We start from the raw sequence: 22,542 nt of genomic DNA, 5'->3' as shown, positions 1-22,542 counted from the left end.
TCCCGAAGAGTTTTTTGCAATACAATATCAAAAACCCCTTTGTTTTTTAATTGCCAATCAAGCGTGCGCGACACTATTTTCCGTATTAAATGTAAATGAATAAATTCGTTATTTCGTAAACCGGTGACTTTAAGGAAAAATTCCAAAACAGGTCGGTTTTTAATTTTAAGTTATGATATTGTGGCATATATAATATACTAGTGATGTCATCCATCTCGGCGTGATGACGTAATCGATGATTTTTTTAAATGAGAATATGGGTCGTGTGCTGGCTCATTTGAAAGGTTCTTCAATTCTCTATTCAGTAATATAAACATGTATATAATTATTTATACAGGGTGTCCAAAAATGTTTTATTAAATTAAATCATTTGGCAAATTGACAAAAAAATTAAATTATTGGACACCCTGTATAAATAATTATGTAAATGTTTACATTACTGAATAGAGAATTGAAGAACCTTTCAAATGAGCTGGCACACGACCCCTATTCTCATTTTAAAAAATCATCGATTACGTCATCACGCCCAGATGGATGACGTCACTAGTATACCATATATGTCACAATATCATAACTTAAAAATAAAAATCGACCTGTTTCGGGATTTTCCCTTAAAGTCGCCGGTTTACGAAATAACGAATTTATTCCTTTCATTTGCACCATACTGCATACACAATAATACACATGCAACGGTGGAAAATAGTGTCGCGCACGCTTGATTAACAATTAAGAAACAAAGGAGTTTTGAATATTGTATTGCAAAAAACTCTTCGGGATTTCATCAATCGATGTTTAAAGAATATCTACCTACCTTGGTAACATTAAAATTTTCAGTTTTTCACATAGTTTTGGAGGGTTAAAAATGGCCGATTTCGCAATTTTTCAATTTTTAATCGCTTATATGTCAAAAACTATCAACTTTAGCGAAAAGTCACTGAAGACCTTTTCTATTTGGAATGATCCAGAAAACCTAAAAAAAAATTATTCCATGCAAAAAAAATAATTTTAGGAAAAAAACAAAAAAAAACGTTTAAAAAATTTTTGACCAACTTTTGGTCCTGGCAACATGCAAATTTGTTAAAAGGGGTCCTTTTTGAGTAAGATTGTGCAAACAATCCGAATTAGAATATTTTTCCTAGCGGATGCGCAGTAGCTTTCTGGACTATAAGTCATTTAGAAGAAATGTGCACAATGCCAGGCGATTCTAAACAGCATAATACCTTGCAAGGCGAGGGGAAAGATTAGGGGTTTTTCCTAAAATTATTTTTTTTTGCATCGAACAAAGTTTTTTTAGGTTTTTTGAATCATTCCAAACAGAAAAGGTCTTGAGTGATTTTTCTCTTAGGTTAATAGTTTTTGTTATATAAGCGATTAAAAATTTTGAAAATTGCGAAATCGGCCATTTTTAACCCTAAATCGGACATTTAACTAAAAATTTCAATGTTGCCAAGTAGGTAGATATTCTTTAAACATTGATTGATGAAATCCCGAAGAGCTTTTTACAATACAATATCGAAAACCTCTTTGTTTTTTAATTGCTAATCAAGCGGGTGCGACACTGTAGTATAAGTGAGGACGTTTGAGTTTGCATAAATTCATTATCTCGAGAATGGGAAAATTTGAAGAGAAATACTCAGACAGGTCGATTTTTATTCTTAAATTAGGACTTTTTGGCATATATATAATACTAGTGACGTCATCCATCTGGGCGTGATGACTTAATCAATGATTTTTTTAAATGAGAGTAGGGGCCGTGTGATAGCTCATTTGAAAGGCTATTTAATTCTCTATTCAGTAATATAAACATGAACATAATTATTTATACAGGGTGTACAATTTTTTTTTTCTTTTTTTTGTCTAAATTAATTTAATAAAAAAAATTTTGTACACCCTGTATAAATAATTTTATTAATGTTTATATTATTGAATAGAGAATTAAATAACCTTTCAAATGAGCTATCACACAACCCCTACTCTCATTTAAAAAAAATCATCGATTACGTCATCACGCCCAGATGGATGACGTCACTAGTATTATATATATGCCAAAAAGTACTAATTTAAGAATAAAAATCGACCTGTCTGAGGATTTCTCTTCAAATTTGCCCATTCTCGAGATAATGAATTTATGCAAACTCAAATGTCCTCACTTGAAGAGTACAGGGGAAAAACAAGGAATGCAACATTTTATACACATTGAGATAAACACCAATAAAGGTTTAATTCTTATGATATCTAAAAACTATTTAGGAGATTCTTAGCAGAATTCTAGCAATTATTGGTCTATAACCTTAATATAATATTAATCTATATTAAGTTATTAATTTAATAATGCACCAGAAAACTTCTAACATTCCTTGTTTTTGCCCAGTGGCGTGCGGACAATCCTGGTCCTTCGCCTGGATACAAATTCTTAAAAAATTTATATAGACTTATCTTTCTGGTTATTGTTCTGAATCGATAGTCTAGTCGATAGTACTCATTTTTTGCTACCACATGGCGAGAAAAGCCAAAATTCATGAAAAAGTGACATTCCTTGTTTTTCACCTGTACTCTTCACTTATACTACAGTGTCGCGCCCGCTTGATTAGCAATTAAAAAACAAAGAGGTTTTCGATATTGTATTGCAAACAACTCATCGCCATTTCATCAATAAATGTTTAAAGAATATCTACCTACCTTGGCAACATTGAAATTTTTAGTTAAATTTAGGGTTAAAAATGGCCGATTTCGCAATTTTCAAAATTTTTAATCGCTTATATAACAAAAACTATTAACCTAAGAGAAAAATCACTAAAGACCTTTTCTGTTTGGAATGATTCAAAAAACATAAATAGACTTTGTTCGATGGAAAAAAAAATTTAGGAAAACCCCTAATCTTTCCCCTCGCCTGGCAAGGTCTTATGCCGTTCAGAATCGCCTGGCATTGTACACATTTCTTCTAAATGACTTACTCAAACACATACTTAAATTTAAACCTTACAGGAGAAAGTTTATTTTTCCCCTAAACTATGCACTTTTCGATTCACCAGGTAGATACACGTGCAGGGCTGATGCCTGCCAGGTCATGGTTTTTAGCCTTGGTGTGCTATGAATTATCACTATACAAATTTCTAGCCTTACAGGAAGACCGTTAGTCGGAGGGTTCACTAGCTCTTAGACTATTATTAAGTAACTGACAACACATTCTGATATTCAGAAAATGTATCGAAAACTTTACTAACCCATTCGCTGCCGATCACGCGCCAGATCGTGATATGGTTACTTCAGTTAGGTGCCGTTAACGCATCATCATCATCATTTGGCTCTACAACTCTATGTGAGTCTTGGCCGCGTTTACTATTTCTCTCCATTGTTGTCGGTCCTGAGCAGCTATTTCCCACTGCTGTACTCCCATTTTGCGTAGACCACTGGCCAGTGCGTCCTTCCATCTCTTTCTTGGGCGGCCAACTGACCTTTTGTCATCGGGCCTTTCCCAGAATGTGGCGTTCAGAATTCTTTCGTCACTCGATCTTAGCACGTGACCCGTCCATCGTATTCGGTTTGCTTTAATGTAGCGTACTATGTTTTTATCTCCATATATTATCTGGAGTTCATCATTGTGTCTTCTTCTCCATTCTCCTGTTGTCTCTTCTCTGCAAGGCCCATAGATAGTACATACGGCCTAGTCATAGTCCATACGGCCCATAGATAGTCTCCGTTCACGCGCCAGTAAGTAATTTGGTTACTTCAGTCAGGTGCGGTTCAACAGAATGGCTCCTAGCCGAGTTCCATCCTCTTCGATAGGCAGCGAATGGGTTAAATTTAATGTCGTCAGAAAGAGTGTGTGGTTTCGAAGTTATTTTGAATCGTGTTATTTTATCTTCCACATTTAAAATGCCTCTCTGAAATTATTTCCTTTGCAATCGTCCCAATTAAGCGATTTATACAGTTCCAGTAAACAAGTCACGAAAGACCAATATGTTAGATGTCAAGTTTTTCATCGAAGTTCTTATTTTCAGAATTATTCCAATATGTACGATAGAGGACAAAATCTATTTTGAGTAAACATTGACTTTTGCGTGTGCTGTGCGACTGACTCCACTCGATGATACACTCAAACGTTGTAAAACTTCTAATTTCAATCTATTACGAACCTTTAGTTTTCGTAGATTGATAAAAGCTGCACAGAAACGAATTTTTGACTTTATTTTGTAGGGGCAAAATTTTTGGGTTCTCGACCAATAATTCCTTTTATACATGACTTAAAATTCTTACTACTTCAATTACAATATTATCGTCAAGAATTAAATTTAATGATTGCCGCCTTTGAGCTGTCTTTAAGTTTGTGCAATCATTTGTAACACCAAAACTTTTTAGTTGCTGTCAAAAACTTTACCTTAAGAAATGTCAAGATGAAAGTGTTTTACACCTAACGAGACAATGTAAAAAAATAAACTATATTACATATTTCACGTCGTATTATAATGGCATAAATATAGATTATACAAAAAAGTTTAACATCAGAGTTGTTAAGCTAAAATCAAGACTTGCGAGATATTAAAACGAAAAATAGAAGCATTTTATAACAAAAAAGTAAACATAAGCAAGCAAAAAACCTCTGAAACCAATTAAATGTTCCATACCTGAGTTTTTAGTTGGTCTTTTAACCAGGTCAAGTAAAAATGAAGGTCAGAACGATCCATAAGTGTCTGCGACCAACAAGCAATTTTAGCGATGATCCTAGAAGTCATGTTGGTAATAAATCCATCCTGGCGGTTAAGAAGGTTCAAAAATGGACCCCAAACAGATTCTTTCTTTTGGTTGGCATATTCGTGAAATATCTCTACACGACTTCTGTTCTCCTGAAAGAATTATGGAAAATGCTATAAAATATATTAAATGTACAATTTAAAACAACCATCTTCAATGCATTATAAGATTAATAGGAATTTACAGTTGATCCCAAACCCTTTTTTGGGCACGCGAGCTTTCCCCAACACGACTCTACCTTATCGGCAGAGTCTACGAGAAGTGTACGGTAAATTGAAGCTGTAATTACAAAGGAACAAATTTGTATGTCTTTGTACTCACTTTATAACGCCTAAAAAATTACGGGATCTGGATTTCAATAAATATTTTTTTTTATAATTCTCGTATCAAAGTTACGCGTGAAGTTAGTCGTATTGATGACAGTTGGGGAAACATCCGCGACCCCCCTTTTTTCAGTGCGTCATAGTTTGTCGAATTCGCTCTAACGCATTAAGCTCGAAGTGACAGAAAAAACGTACGTCCGTGATTATTATACATAGCACTTCGAAAATTATATATTTATTCAAGGGTAAGTATTTCCACATTAAAGCGACTTATACTTATAGATGTATATTTGGTCGACAATTACAATACTCTAAATAGATAACCAATCCATGATGCAAATAAAGATAATTTGAAACAAAAGTAATCTATCGTGACAGTTGCTTCACAATGTTAACGGATAAAATGACAATATTGTAATTCTAGGTTAGAAATTTGTCAACAATGCAAATATAAATATTTTATGTCATTGGTCGTGACCAAGCATCTCGTAACGCGACGAGTGGTAACGGACAACTCGTAACGGCGACAGTTCGTAACAGCGACACTTCGTAACGGCGACAGTTCGTAACTATACAAATTCCTACCGGACAATTCGTAACGTCAAAATTGAATTATTCTGTTTATTTTGTTAACGTGGAAACTAACTGTTATTACAGTTATAATTAAAGTTATGTTTATCAATTTAACGAATCATTACCGGGATAAACATCTTTAACACATTTTATATTTCGTGTTTCAGAATATATTAAAAGTCTTTAAACACAAACAAATATTTAAATACATACAAACTTTTAACAAGATTTTCAAAAGTTTCTTCCTCTTATTGTTCCTTAAATTCGCATATACCTAGACAAAGGAATAATTAAGTAATTCGTGAAATCTTTAAGCCGACAACTGTCTTTAGACATTCCCAACTTTCTAAGTAAACATTGTGTAAAGGAAAGATTATAATTATGTTATTATAATAAACCTTGTGATTGGTTATAGCGTTGGGATATTCAATCAACCCATATACAGTACCTGGCCAAATTATTAGGCCAAGCAAAGAAAAATTTACTATATGAAGTTATTTCTCTAATGATTATGAATATTTGAGAAAATACCGTTTTGTTCCTTTTTTGTGAATATGTATTAACTTTAAGGCGCGTATCCATTAGGTTTGGTGCTCCGTGCTCCCTGCAACTGCTCTAATCGATACGGCATGCGCTTCTCTACATATAAACCGCCACCGATTGGAGCGCCGAGGCGGAGCGGCCACTGTTGCATGGTCCAGTTCAACTATGTAGAGCAGTTGCAGGAGCGCGGAGCGGCGAACCTCATGCATACGCCCCTTTATATGTAAACGAGCGCATGCCGTTGGAACAGTTGCGGCGAGCGCGGAGCAGCGAACCTAATGAATACGCACCTTAAGAGTTAATATTCGCAAAAAAGAACAAAACAATATATATGTTTTCAAATATATTCATCATCATGCATGAGCGAAATAACTTCATATAGTAAATTTTTTCTTGCTTGGCCTAATAATTTGGCCAGGTACTGTAGTTATTAAGAGATAAGAGGGATGGCTTCAAATAATATCATAACACGAATTTGATGCTGATTCGTTAAATTGATAAACATATTTTCATTTATAACTGTAATAACAGTTAGTTTCCACGTTAACAAAAATAAACAGTAAAATTCAATTTGGGCGTTACGAATTTGTATAGTTACGAACTGTCGCCGTTACAAACTGTCGCTGTTACGAATTGTCTGTTACCAGTTGTCCGGTTACGAACTGTCGCGTTACGAGATGTCATGAAACCGTCTTTGGTATATTCAGGCACTGTATAGTGAAATTATTGTATTCTATATTTATTTATTTTTTCTTTAAAACATTTTAAATATTAATATTCTGGCAAATATTTATACAAATATTGATATTTATATAAACATAAATATAAATATTCTGACAACTGTCAGATTTAACTAAATTGTCATGCGGCGATTCGCGACATTCTTAAAATCCTATATGACGTTAAAATTAATGATGCGCTGAAAGAAGGGTTTGATATCAACTGTAGACAAATCAAATGACACCAATATTCGTCTTCAACAATAGTTATTAACGAAAGAAAGTTACTGTTTTGTCTAGATTCCGTGAGATGCTGCCGAAAGAAAGTCATTACTGTGTTGCCTGTACTCCGTGAGAGGTTATAAATATAATCTCATTCGCAAGCTTTTTTGATCCTGATAAAAAGCGAGAAATCCATTGCACACAAACTTTGTTTTAATTCAGTTTTTGTATGGTACTTGCCCCTGATTATAATTCAAATTTCGACTCAAAACAAGTCGCAATCAATATGGCGACGTTGAAATGCGACTGTGCGAGCCTTGTGGATTTTAGTTGAACTAACGAAATTATGTCATGAAATAGCGACTTATCGAAATTAATTGCGACTCCAAAAAAGTGGTTGATATTATAATTTCGGGTCAAAATTATTGTGACACGGACATGATGAATGACCGAAAGCGAGGTTAGGTTTAGTTTAGGAGATGTGTTTTGTTTGTTTCTTGCAAGGAAAACTAAAGCAAAAGGTATTAATATGACTGGGTTTTATGGAAATTTGCTGGTTTGGAGGAATTAGATAGAATAGTATTAAATTAGAAAAATAATTGAAAATGTTCACAACGTGAATTATTATCAACTCAATGAAAGATGTAAGGTAATAATCTGGGAAAATTAACAAATTAGCGCTCCGAAATCTTTGTTTCAATTGTTGCTCTGTAACTCATAAGATTTTAACGTTAAACCAAAAACACTCACATAAGATTTTTTTTTTGATTTCCTTCGGCAGAAATTTTCCTCGGAAAAATCGGGTTTTCCAAACAAAATTTTATGTACAAAGAGGACCGGAATAAAAAGGTAATGGTTCAAAGATTGAAATCCTGTTGTTTATAACTCTGCCGCAAATGCCGGTCAAATTTGACCGGTTATACCTGGAAACACTCAATTCGATTTTCTTTTCTTCGAAGAAGAAGCCGTGCCCTTTTCAACAAAGATACTTATTTAATTTAATCTGATATTTTCTGAGGGGTTCCATTTGTTTATAAGCCAAAAAATTGTTTCTTTATAACATTCCTGAGACCGCTCAAATAGTCCAATTTCAATTCTGTAAAGTACGTTGAATAGGTAAAGAGCTTTTTTATACGAAAATCATAGTTATTCTGGTGTACCTATCATAATCTTTCTGGTTATTATTTCGACCGAAATGTTTTAATTAACATTTTAATTATTGCTAAACTATTGGTTAGATTGTCGCCGGCCTCCTGATATATAATCTACTAGGTATAAAAAATCTTTCATGTCACCAATTTATTTAATTATTGATAAATAATTACATTCCTAAAATTTTAATTGAAAATTGCACATTTTTTTGGAAAACTCGGATTTTCCCAGTAAAATATTTGTTGAAGGAAATCGGAAAAAAATATCTTTGTGCAGAACTAAATTACGGTGAATTTTTATTTGAGTGTTTTTGGTTTAAAGGAAAAATCTTAGGAGTTACAGAGCACTTATTAAAAAAAAGAAGATTTAGGAGTGCTAATTTGTTTATAAATAAAATAACACACTTTCTGCGGACTTGTCATACCCCATATTAGTAATATATGCAATCTTAAGATTCGATTTTAGCAATAAAATAGCTGGTAAATAACTTTTCCCACAATGACATTTTTTTCGATAATTTGCCCAGACTATCAACAAACGTTGCGGTGGTTGCATAGCCAATAGATCCAATAAACAGGAGAACCAACCCAAATTCTGAGCAGTGTCAAAATGATAACGTTAATATCCCCAGTTGGAACTAATATCGAAATGAATAAGAATCGCTATAAATTGCATCTGTCATGGCGGAGTCGAAATTAAATTGCGACATCGAAATGAATTAGAATCAGGCCCCTGATTGAAATTCGACGATTTTATTCCATCAAGCCTTCCACACATGCCACATTTCTGTCTGTTGATGCAGTACTCAATACACCTAGTTGATCACCACAAATAGCACTGATTTGCAAGCTATTTATGAGCTTTCATATCCCGCAAATTAAAAATTTTGAGCTCGTTACACTGGGCAGGAATTTAGTATTTTTGTGTGAGTGTGCTGTGTCAGCCTCCCCAGAACTTGAAAATATTGAATCGATCTTTGAGGCAGAATTACGAGCTATTTATAAGTTTTCGAAGTGATATAGTTTATCCCCTTATAGCTCATCCCCTTAACCCCCAAACAAACTTTAACTTATTCAACCCAAGAAAAAAAATGTTGACAAAAATTAAAATATTCGTATTGCGGATGTAATTTTTACAGCGTATAAATTTTAAAAATAAACTCTTACAATACGCGTGTTTCGATTATTCAGCTACAGCCCCTTCGCAAGAAACCTCCCAACCTTCCCGGCCTAAGAGGGAATTGTACTTTAAATAAATAAAAGCAAATATTGTAATTTTGTAAGTTAGCTTAAATTGACCTATTTTAAGCTCAGGAATCTAAGGTTAAGCTATGGTCCATTCTTTACCAAACATCCTGTATATTATACAAAGTTTTTTCGTTACATTTTACTGATAGCAATAATGTACTTCGTTACTTTACCTGTAACATATCATCAACCAAAACTAAAATGTACTGCAGAGTTTGGTCCTTGGATACATGCCCCAAAAGGTTCAACAATGTTTGAGCACATTGGTTTCTGTCGCTTTTCAGGAGAGCTTCTCTTTTTGCACTATCAGTCACATCAAAAGCTACTATGAAGTTGTAGTCTTCCTGCGAAATCATTTGTGACCTAAAAAAATAAGTTATTTTATATTCTGTTTAAGGTTTTATAACAAATTTAATAAATATTCTATAATGGTAAATGTATAGGGGCATTATGTAGGTAGTAAACAGACCTCATTGAAGTGTACTGCGAAAATCGGATGCTTTTGTTTATGGTAGGGGAGCCCAAGCGGGGATTTTTGCAGTTACTCGAGCGCGTCAGATTATCATATGGAAAGAAACCTGGTACCCTGCAGATGTACCTCTACCATATATTGGCTCTTAACACAGGGAAGTTCGTTAAGGGAGGCCCGAAAAAAAAATTTATACTTAAAAATACTCGAAATTGTCAGATTAAGATAAGGTAAGTTAAGTACATACAAAAGAGTGTACATTTCAAAAATCTGACGATCTGAGTAAGTAAATGGTTGAGTCAAAAAGTTTCACAAAAAAAAAGCGAATATTTCGCGGAATGAACGTCAGATCGAAAAACTAAAAAATACTTCTTCAATGTTTTTCAAAAATCTATCGGATGGTACTAAACATGACCTCCCACGGAGAGGGGTGAAGGGTAAATTTAAAATTTCAAATACAAACCCCGCGATATTTTGCAAAATGAACATCAGATTGAAAAACTGCAAAATACACTTTCAAAATGTTTTTGAAAAATCTATCGAATGGTACCAAACACGAACCCCCACGGAGGTGGAGTACTTTAAAATCTTAAATGGTACCCCCAAATTTTTATTGCAGATTTGGATTCTTTACGTAAAAATAAGCAACTTTTATTCAAGACATTTTTTCGAATTATGGATAGATGGTGCTATAATTGGAAAAAACGATTGTTGGAAATGGAAAATTAAATTAAAAAATGGAAAGTCCCCAGTAAAATGGAAAATTTTACTTAAGGTTTTAGGACCTAATAACCACAACCCAATAGGTCCCCATAACGCTCGAGTGACTGCCAATTTAGCATACTTTGCTCCCCTACCATTATAAGATTAGCCCTTTTCACATATCTTTTCACAATAAAAAGCTGTCTCAGAATGACACCACTGAATTCGAAATTTTCATGAAATTGAACACAATTTTGTAAATATGTTTTTTAACCGATGAATGGCTGATATATATTTTTTAAGGAATATTCTGAATACGCGTTTGATTACAATGGTTTCATACATAAATTGAAAAATTGTCAATCAATTAGAAAGAGAAAGAAAAAAAAACAAAAAAAAGAAAGAAAACCTGGCAATGTGTGTTAAAAAACTGAAAATAGGCAGTGTGTAAACTTAGTTAAAAACATCAGAGCTGTTCGGCAGATTCTCAAACTTACTTTACTTTTTCGTGTCTGGATCCGACTACAGTTTTTCTGCTCAGTATCGGGCTACGTCTACACCCTTTGTATTTGCGAGCCATAAATCATCGAGGGTGCACTGTGATGGGCAAAGTCTGCATACTCTCAGGTGCTCCACATTCTGTATTTCCCCACATTCGTTATCTGTCAAAGTGCGTCGTTATCTGTCTTGATGCCCCATTTAATAAGGTTCTGTTATACAGGGGCAACACTTGTATGTATGCGGTTGAGTGTCCGCCAGGTTCTCCAGTCCAGGTTCATTCCATTAGGTCGTTCTGGATGTAGGGGAACAGTTCGGGCGGTTCGACGCTGACATTTCTCATAAACATTTTCCTTGATTTAAGTCGGCTGGTTCCTGGCGGTTCATCAAACCCGTATAATTGGTGCCTTTCATCGAAAGTTTGCCTGAACTTCTCCACATATTGTGAGGCGCATCTACGGTCGTCTGGTGATGTGAATCCAGCTGACCGGTACAGTAGGGGCAGAGGGGTAGGTTGCATACAACCAGTAATTATTCTACATGTTTCATTTAACGCCGTGGTGACTTATTGGGCGTGTCTAGATCTACCCCAGACGGGACAAGCATATTCCCCTGTTGAGAACTGTTGACTTTAAGACCTGGGTGTTTGCACCCCACTTGCTCCCTACAAGTTTCCGGAGAAGGTTGTTTCTCATAGAAACCTTTTCTCTTGTGCTCTGACAGTGGAGTTTATACGTTAGTGACCGGTCTAGTATCACTCCAAGATATTTGGGCCTATCAGTATGTTCCAAGCATTGTCCCTCCTAAGAAACATTCAGTTTTACATGCGCCAGATGGTTGTTGAGACGGAATACACATACTCGGGTTTGGCTTTAATGAGTTTTGTTTGTGGTAAGTTGACATCATGTTTAAAGCCTCTTCGATTGTCGACTCTACTTGTGTGAGTGTTTTCCCCTTTACGGCGATACCAAGGTCGTCAGCGTAAACAAAACTCTCAGTCTGGGGTGCATTGGTTGGTCGTTGGTGTAGATGTTAAATAGGGATGGCGCTAGAACGCTTCCTTGAAGTAGGCCATTTTTTTGGGTTCTTCATCTGCTCTTCTTTCCATTTAGCACAACGTGGAAGCGTCTATTACATAACAGTGATCTAATGATATTTACCAGGTCATAGTCAAGCACAGTGTTATAGGTCTTAGTTAGCAAGGTTCTGTGGTTTATCGTATCATAGGCCGCTGTGAGGTCTATCAAGGCCACTCCCACTATCTCTTTCTGCTCAAATCCCTCCTCTATGTACTCTGTTAGGTTCAGCACTTGGCCTGTGCATAATTTACCTGGCCTGAAGCCTGCTTGTTGTGGGATTAGTTTTGCATCTATTTTTTCCTGGATGCGGTTCAAAATGAGGCATTCATATAATTTATACAAATGGCATAGAAGAGATGATATTGGACGGTAGCTACTCGGTAGTTCAGGGTCTTTCTCAGATTCTCAAAAAATTGTGTTTATGGTGAGTTGGGGAAGAGTTAAATTTAGTTTAGGCATCAGTTGGTAACATATTCAGCAGCATGTTATTCTCTCGGTGAAATCTCTATCTCCATATGGTGAAATTGAAAATTATCAATAATTAGTTTTTTAACCATATTTTGGATGTAGTAAGAACTGAGTTGCTCAAAATTCATCACAATAATTTATCTTTTCAATCCCAAACTGAACAGAAAGGGGAAAATCTATCCTCGTTTTTAAGCTAGGAGTAATTCAATTTACCAATTACAAACAATGCTTGTTTGTAATTGGTGCAACCACGGGCATGTTTATTCCACTAAATTATGAGATTTTGACACTATTAACATTTATGAAAGTATGACACTATTGACATTTAAAATTCATAGGTAATTTAAGTTACATCGTAGATTTTTTGTGTTTTCTGGGTTATTCATTTAGTTTTCTGTTCATGTTCTTTCGTTATAATTAAACAGTAAACAAAATTACTGCAGAATGTCCTCGACAGGTGCGAGAAGAATAAAAATTGAGATATTCCATGACAAGCTGTACAAACAAAAACCACAAAACGACGTCAATGTAGGTACAACCAAACAAAGAAACTATTAAAAATGATAACAAAGAAACTAAATCTCCTCCAATCTTTGTGTATGTAGTAAGAATCTATGGGAGATGGTAAATAAACTTAAAACTACAGTAGAGGACAAGCAATACACCACTAAATGTCCAGCCGATAATCAGTCGTGTGACGAATTACCGAAGTTATTTTTAACGTGTGCGTTAAAGTTAACATAACTATAACATATAACTATCTCCATAACTAAAAAACGTAAATTCGGTGTGATGGATCATCCACAGTTATGAGATGAGTTAGCAGTTATAGACGGAAGAAAATATTAAGTTGTCTAAAAAGAGAACCTTATATAGAATCAGTACAAGTTTGGGCGAGAAAGAGAATCACGAGAAGTTGGTATACCTACCCACGGCTACCGATGACCGAACAGCTGTTCGATGTTGGGTGTCGTTCGGTTTTGAATCGTAAAAGTAGATAGACAGAACAAAGAACAGTATCTACTTAAAACCCTTGGATGTTTATAAATAAAAATTTCCATTTGTATCTCTCGTTCGCCTTCTTTTTGCTCTGACGTTGTATACATATTGTTTGCAAAATTTTTAATTTTTTAATGTGTACTTAATAACTATAAAATTATATTAAGTAGTATAACTCACGCCATTTACTTGTTGTCTGTTTCTGTTTTTGTTTTGTCTGTAGTTTTTTATTACTTTTTGTTTTTTATTGTATTTTTTTATTTTGTATAAGCTTTGTCCACAAATTGGTAAAATTTTTTGACAATAAAGCATACCTTACTTTCTTACTTACTCGATTTGATTTTTGTATAATTTTTAAAATGCAAAATTTTTAAAAAGAACAGTATCTACTTAAAACCCTTGGATGTTTATAAATAAAAATTTCCATTTGTAATCCTCGTTCGCCTTCTTTTTGCTCTGACGTTGTATACATATTGTTTGCAAAATTTTTAATTTTTTAATATGTACTTAATAACTATAAAATTATATTAAGTAGTATAACTCACGCCATTTACTTGGTGTCTGTTTATGTTTTTGTTTTGTCTGTAGTTTTTTATTACTTTTTGTTTTTTATTGTATTTTTTTATTTTGTATAAGCTTTGTCCACAAATTGGTAAAATTTTTTGACAATAAAGCATACCTTACTTTCTTACTTACTCGATTTGATTTTTGTATAATTTTTAAAATGCAAAATTTTTAAAAAGAACAGTATCTACTTAAAACCCTTGGATGTTTATAAATAAAAATTTCCATTTGTAATCCTCGTTCGCCTTCTTTTTGCTCTGACGTTGTATACATATTGTTTGCAAATTTTTTAATTTTTTAATGTGTACTTAATAACTATAAAATTATATTAAGTAGTATAACTCACGCCATTTACTTGGTGTCTGTTTCTGTTTTTGTTTTGTTTGTAGTTTTTTATTATTTTTTGTTTTTTATCGTATTTTTTTATTTTGTATAAGCTTTGTCCACAAATTGGTAAAATTTTTTGACAATAAAGCATACCTTACTTACTTACTTACTCGATTTGATTTTTGTATAATTTTTAAAATTGCATTACCCTTCAATTTTTAAATTATTAGCTTTCTTTTTCATTTTTTTTATTGTTTTAATTTTATTACCTACGTGTTTTTGTTATCTTAGGTCTATGTTTTTGATAATTTTCTGCTGCTTTATATTCGATATTAAATTTGATTTATTAAATTAATAAAATGCCGCACAAGGTCCTGGGACAATCTGAAGCAGCATTCTACATTAAATTAATATTCACTTGATTTCTATCTAAAAACAAATCAAAACATAAACCTAACCTTACAATCCTTAACATAACTACAGAGTTATCTCATAACTTGAGGTTTAACGTCGCGTTATAAAGTGACATTTGATATATCAGATAACTCAAGACTGTCAAGAAATAACGCAAGTAGTTAAGTTAAATATGATACATCACACCAATTCGAGGATTATAACTTAACTACAGGATAACTTTACGTTAAAGATAACTTTGGTCATCCATCACAGGGCTGATTGCCACAAAAATTAACAGTGTTACCCCAGACATCATAACCTGCTAACTCAAAGAAGACAGTAAAGACTCCGCCTAAAGCATCGCCATAAAATATTTGCATTAAAAAAATCAGATGCCAAGTTAGAAAAACACAATAAACATTTGACATAGAACAACAATAGAGCCTTTGAACTTGTTAAGGGGTTACATAGGTCTTGCGGGTAAAAAAGTGACTTTTTAAAAAAATTATATCTCTAAAACTAAAAATTATTTTTCCTTATAATTGGAACATGTAAAAGTATGGTACTTTTACCATAAAAAAATCTCAAAAAAAATTTTTGGCCAAAAATATTCATTTTTGTAGAGTTGACTGCAATTTTTCGACAACAGCCCTTTTTTGCGTTGGGCAGCATAACTAAGTCCAGTCTCATTTGAAATCAAAAAGTTTCTTGTAGTTTATACCTCTGGCTAGTGAATGAACGAAGGAATTTTTATTCGGTGAAGTTGTTTTTGTTTTATAAAAAAAACTACTTTAAAAATGGTCATTTTTGAAAAAATGAGAAAAATTGGGGTCGAAAATTTTTTGGTTTGAAAAATTGGGGTCAAAATTTGGGGTGTTTAAACTTATGTAAAATCTTCAAATTTCATTTTTTTTAAATTCCTTCGTTCATTCACTAGCCAGAGGTATAAACTACAAGAAACTTTTTGATTTCCGATGAGACTGGACTTAGTTATGCTGTCCACCGCAAAAAAAGGGCTGTTGGCGAAAAATTGCAGTTAACTCTACAAAAATGAATATTTTTGACTGAAAATTTTTTTGAGAGTACCTTAAGTACTGTACTTTTACATGTTCCAATTATAAAAAAAATAATTTTTAGTTTTCGAGATATAATTTTTTTAAAAAGTCACTTTTTTTTACCTGCAAGACCTATGTAACCCCTTAATGTCTATTAGAACTAGCCAACAGTAACAAGGACATCTACCAACTAAGATACCTATAAAATAGAACAATTTTGATACAACTGCCAGAAAAGATCAAAGGAATTACTAAACAGTGCATAAAATGTCAACAATATAGACACTCCCGATCGTACTGCAACAGACCCTACATTTGTGTTAAATATGATGGACTACACAATACAAGATTTGTATAAAAACCCAGCAAGATGTGCCTTATGTAAAGCTCCGCACTTTGCCAACTACAAGAAATGTGAATTCTGCTACAGTCTCCTGAGAAAAACCAATGCAAACAAGAGGCTAAACATACACATAACCAAATTTATATGGAATCACCATGTATTTCAAAGCAATATTTATTTCTTTTGAAAAATCGATATAACAATCGGATAGTACAGCTCGGTACGGTATAGATTATTTGCTTGAGTTGCAAATTGAACGAAAATAAATAAACTAACTTTTGTGTCCAAAAAAACGAAAATATGCCTCATGTGTGGTTATAGAACTTACAACGGGGAAATATTATTGTGGTCTTGTGGAGCAAGTAATGTTCAAAGGGGGACATAGCTGCAGAGCTAAGCGTAGCACAGGGCGTTCTGTCCAAAACCTATGCTAGGTAACAGGAACTAGGAAAGCTAAAAATAAAGCAAGGGATGGTCGTCAAAAAGTAATAACGGCTCGCCACGATCGTTTAATTGTCCAATTAGCTGGAAGACACCCAACCATTTCTCACCTGCAGCTCCAAAGGCAGCTGTTGGAAGCTACAGGTGTAAATGTTTCAGTTGAAACAATAAGAAGAGTTCGTACCAAGACGTATACAGCAACACACAGTTATGGGTTCCCGAGTTATCCAGGCAGCACAAGATTGATCACTAGTTTTTATCGACTGTAGTCCTGTAGTAGCTAAAACTTTTAATGCCCGGTAGAAGGGAAACGACTCTATAAGTCAAATACAAAGAGCACTTGATTCATTCAGTAACGCCCGGTTCCACCAACGTGATCTAAGTAAAATCTTAGGTAAGTTTTGCTTAGTCAAAAAAATTTCTTAGTAAAAATTTGCGTTCCACCATACAAGTTTTTACTTAACTTAGCCAAGAAAAAACTTAAATTATCAGAGATACCAACTTTGCCAAATTGTCAAAAGTTCTTAACCTTTTGACTCGTTTTTAATGAAAAAACACCAAAAAAGAAGAAAATTTGTGCCATTTTTGACATTAATGTCATTAGACATTAGAAAATGTCATTTCAATATTTATTGTAAATTGTTATTAGGTATACCTCGTCCAATTTACTTACCGTTGCACGTCATCCGCGCTATAGCCTGTGACACGATACCAACACGAAATATCTAGGCGGTAGGTGTGTTCCCCTTTAGAATCATTTTGATTCTAAAAAAGAACGCACCCACCGCCTAGATATTTCGTGTTGGTATCGTGTCACAGGCTATGGCGCGGATGAAGTGCAACGGTAAGTAAATTGGACGAGGTATATATGATTCTTGTCATGTTCTTGTGTATTTTTCGAAATTATTTGCCCATTTAAAATTAATCTAGTTGAGAATTACTAATTAGTTTAGCATTAATTTAGTTGCTAGTTTTAAAATATAATTGATGTATGTAATATTTTTGATTTGTCAGAGTATGGAAATGGTTTATAAGAATATGAAAAAATTAAAAAAAGAGTAAACTTTTCTGATCAAAAAACGGGGAATTGGTTTCCTTGGTGTCCAAATACAAGGACATCATTGAAAATAAAAAAACCAATGGTGTGTATACCAAAGATAAAGAGACTACACTACACTATATTATATACTATAAACTATGATATACTACTTTATACCATGATACTCTTTATATTATATATTAGGGTGGAATTTACAAAAAATAGGAATATATAAATCAAAATAGATCGCAAAAATGCGAGTTATCCTAACGTAATATCAACAGAAGAAATTTAACCTCACTTATTTGTCAATATATGACAGAAGATGAATTTCAATGCATGCGTGAAGTTAAAATTTTTACTTAAATCGTCATAATAGGTGACTTAAGCTTAAGCAAAAATATTTGTTCTTAAGTAATTATTTTTCGTTGGTGAAACGAAACTCAACGGGACTTAAGTAAAAATTGTTTCTTAAGATCAAATTTTCACTTAAGTCACGTTGGTGGAACTGGGCGTTAAAAGATTCATTGACGATTAAAATTAATTGCTAAAGCAATTTTTATAGTTGATAATATTACAGTCTTATCTACTTTCTCAACGATATCACGTTACATGCGATTTCATCACTTTTTTATGTACAATATATTTGAATTTTGATTAGTTTACAGGGAAGCGTTGTCCACACCCGTCCTGCCGGTCATTCTTGCAAACCGTTGCCGTCCCGAAAGGGGAACCGGGCCTTGGTGCAATCCTACTTTCACATGAAATTTATCAGTCTCTCCCACACCTGTCCAAACACTAGCCGTTACTCCCTCATACATATCTATTTATTTATTTATTTTCAACGGGCTGCTGCCCAATATGATTACAAGTTTATAATATAATATTTCGATATACTTATATGTGTCAACAATTACTAAAATATAATAAAATAGGTACAATAATACAATAAAATATAAATATCACAAACAGATTTACATATCACAACAATGACCATCTATTCCACAACTACTCAAATAAACATACGCCTGAGGCCTGAAATGAATTCAGCTTTCGGCGCAAAAAATCTAGTTCAGGGCAGTGGTGTCATGGCAAAATTAGCAGTGCCGGAAAGCACTGATAATTTTTGTTTACAAAACCTAAATTCTCTATTTATTTTTTTCCTTTCCTTAACCAGTGCCGGAACGGCGCTCCCGCACCATCACACCACTGGTTCAGGGTGAATATTTGCCCATCTTAGTGCTCGAGATAAAAAGTTTATATAAGCATAGTTGGTTCTGTGAACAGGAACATAGAAAGTTTGGTTTAATCGTGTTCTGCGGAGAGGTACATGGAGACCAACCTGCTCAAGTAGCTGAGGACACAAAACTGTTGAATTCATCATCATCATTAGTAGCTCGACAACCCTTTTTGGGTCCTGGCTTGTTCTAGGATTTCCGCCATTGTGTTATGTTCCTTGCTTTGTTCTTCCAGTGGGTAATTTCAAGTGTTTTCAGATCTTGTTCCACTTGTTCCATGTATCTAAGTTTGGGTCTTCCCTTTGACCTTCTCCCTACTGGTGTTTGCTTTATTATATGTTTTGGTGTTTTGGTCTCCAACATTCGTTCAACATGGCCCATCCAGCGCAGACGTCCGATCTTTATGGATGTTATGACGTCGGGTTCGTTGTATGCTGCGTATATGTAGTTCAAAATTATATCTTCTGCGCCATACGTCATTTTCTTTCACCCCCTTATATATGTGTGTAAGGATTTTTCGTTCAAACGTACCTATAAGTTCTCATCGCTTTTCGACAGTGTCCATGTCTCTGATCCATATATAAGAACCGGTTTTATCAGGGTTTTGTATATTTTGCATTTGGTTTTTCTCGTGATGTTGTTAGATCTTAGATATTTAATGAGTCCATTATATGTTTTATTAGCAATATGTATTCTTCTCTTAACTTCTTCGCTGACATTGTTATCTGCGGTAACTAGTGAACCTAGATATGTAAAAATGTTGACGCTTTCGATGTTATAGTCTCCTATTGTCAGATTCTGTAGGTTTCTTTGGCCTGTCGATTTGCTGGCCTTCATGTATTTGGTAAAACTGTTGAATTAACTATGCCATAAAGCACCTTTGCATCTTTAATTATTCGTCGGTTTCGCAATGAGAAATTGCCAAGTTGGGTTTCAATTTGATGATAATTTACTTGATTTAACTCAAAAGGTATACCCAGTTTATATGCTACATATTTCAAGAACTTGTCTTGGACTGTCTCGATTTTTGATATGTAAATATTATAAGATTGAGACCATACACAAGAACAATACTCTAGATGAGGTCTAACTAAAGAACAATATAGTAGTTCAATTGCTTCAATATTCTGAAAGTCTCTAGTGCATCCTTTTATAAAGCCAAGTATCTGTAAAGATTTGGAAATTTTTGACGTATAATGTGATTCAAATAAAACTTTACAGTCTAAGTTAATTCCCAAATCACGAATTTCACTAACCCAGTCAACAGGAATATTCTGTATATTATAATTATATTCCATTGGGTCTCTCGATAGTCCAAAAGAAATAGCATGACAGGGCCATGGCATTCAACATACACCACTCACTCAACCGATCAAGATCATGTTGAAGATTAATACAATCTTCTGTATTGTTGATAATTGTATAGAACTTTAGATCATCTGCAAAAAGAAGAGGTGAACTGTGCCGGAAGCAGTGGTGTATATCATTGATGAATATGTTAAATAACAGAGGCCCCAAATGCGAACCCTGAGGTACTCCTGAATGAACCTTAATCTCACTGGAAACAAAATCCCCGATACGCACCATCTGAACTCGGTCAATCAAGTATGTTCTCAGCCACTCAAGAAGTGAATCATTACCTTGGAAACCTTGGAGAAATTGGTGTATAGTGCATGTACCCTACAGCCCCTCTCCAAGGCCTTCCTCAGGAAGTCCACAAACACTAGTATGTTACATTCGGTTGATCTGCTATTCCGAAATCCAAATTGTTGGTCAATTAGCTGTTTTTCAAGTGAAGCTTTAAGATAGTCACATACAAAACATTCAAATATCTTTGGTATTACACTATTTATACTAATTGGCCTGTAATTATTCACCAATGAATTATTTCCCGCTTAATAAATAGGTGTTAAGAAACTATTTTTCCAACATTCTGGAAATTCACCCTCATTTAAAGGTAGATTAAAGATGTGAAAAAGAGGTCTGGATAATATGAAACAACAGTTTTTGAGAAAGCTGGGAGGCAATCCCAGAAAGACCAAATGTAGGTGAGTCGCTGGGTATGACACATTGAGTTGAATATACTGTAGAAAAATATTCTGCAAAAAGATTTACAATATCTGGTCCATGATTGGATTCAACACCACCATACCTTAACACAGCGGGCAATGATGGCTTTTCTTTCAGTGAGTTCACAAACGACCAAAATCCCTTCAAATTATTTCTTAGTGATAATTCTGTTAAGTAAATATGATTTCTGTAGCTTTCAGCTTTTAACAATTATTTACAATTAGCCCTCAGTTGAGAAAAAGTCTGATAATCCAGAACTGATTTAGATAAAAGATATTTTTTGTGAGCTTTCTTTTTCTCAACTATCAGGTTCTTTAACTCTAAAGAGAACCAAGGAGAGAATCTACGTTTTGAATACCTTTTTAGGGGTATGAATAATTCTATAGCTAACTAAACTATATCATAACAATATTTACAATTTGATTCAGTGTTTTTCCTAAAAATAAATTATCCCAGAACTGTGACAAAAAATCAGTTATTTTCACATAGTCAGCCGACTTGAAGTCCCTATAGAAACCGTCACTAACCAAACCACTATCATTGGGCCGCCTTTTGGTCATCTCTATCTCAAATTCTGGGGGTGGGTGATGCATATCCTCCCTCAAAACAGATATCTCTCACAATCTTTACATATTCACCAGGGACTCCTTTCTTATTGAGTGCCCACCACAGAATCTCTCAAAGGAACTCTATCATATGCTTTCTCAAGATCAATGAATACCATATGAGCGTTTGTTTCTTTATTCCTGTATTTTTCCATCAAATCAATTGCCTTATAATGAAAATTGCATCTGTTGTTGATCTGCCCTGCATGAAGCCAAATTGATTATTGGATATTTTGGTTTCTTCACATATCCGTCTATCAATTACTCCCTTCCATATTCTCATAGTGTGACTAAGTAGTTTTATAGCCCTGTAGTTTGTACATTGTTGTATATCTACCTTATTTTTGTAAACATGTACTAATATATGTCCTGCTTCTCCATTCGTTTGGCATTTGTCCAACTTCTATAATGCTATTAAATAGACCTGCTAGCCAACTTGTTCCTGTCTCTCCCAATGCTCTCCATACTTCCCCAAGAATATCATCTCGTCCTACTACTTTTCCTTTCTTAATTTTTGAAGTGCTTGAGCCACTTCCTCGTTTGCTATTTTGGTGACCATTGCTGTTACTGTCTTTGTTAACTCCACGGGTTGTCTGTCAAATTCTTCATTTAATAAACTGTCAAAGTAATTTTTCCATCTCTTTTTGACATCCTTTTCGTGAATTAGTATTTTATTATTTTCATCTCGGATACATCAAATCTGATTAAAATCTTTTGC

General features: G+C 34.1%; 1 protein-coding gene across 3 annotated transcripts in view; it reads right to left on the bottom strand.

Moving 5' to 3' along the window:
* The window catches only part of LOC114341213 (V-type proton ATPase subunit H), a 97,598-nt gene that overhangs the window by 65,427 nt on the left and 9,629 nt on the right, over positions 1-22,542 (bottom strand). For all 3 annotated transcript variants that reach the window (XM_028292008.2, XM_028292014.2, XM_028292021.2), the window contains exons 3-4: positions 9,705-9,894; positions 4,626-4,844 (exon numbers count right to left, since the gene is read on the bottom strand). In XM_028292008.2, coding sequence (XP_028147809.2) covers positions 4,626-4,844; positions 9,705-9,894 — 409 coding nt within the window. The remainder of the gene's footprint in view (positions 1-4,625; positions 4,845-9,704; positions 9,895-22,542) is intronic.

Source organism: Diabrotica virgifera, chromosome 5 (genome assembly GCF_917563875.1).
Source record: "Diabrotica virgifera virgifera chromosome 5, PGI_DIABVI_V3a".
Classification (NCBI taxonomy): Eukaryota; Metazoa; Arthropoda; class Insecta; order Coleoptera; family Chrysomelidae; genus Diabrotica; species Diabrotica virgifera.
This window is presented reverse-complemented; position numbering and strand designations above follow the sequence as displayed.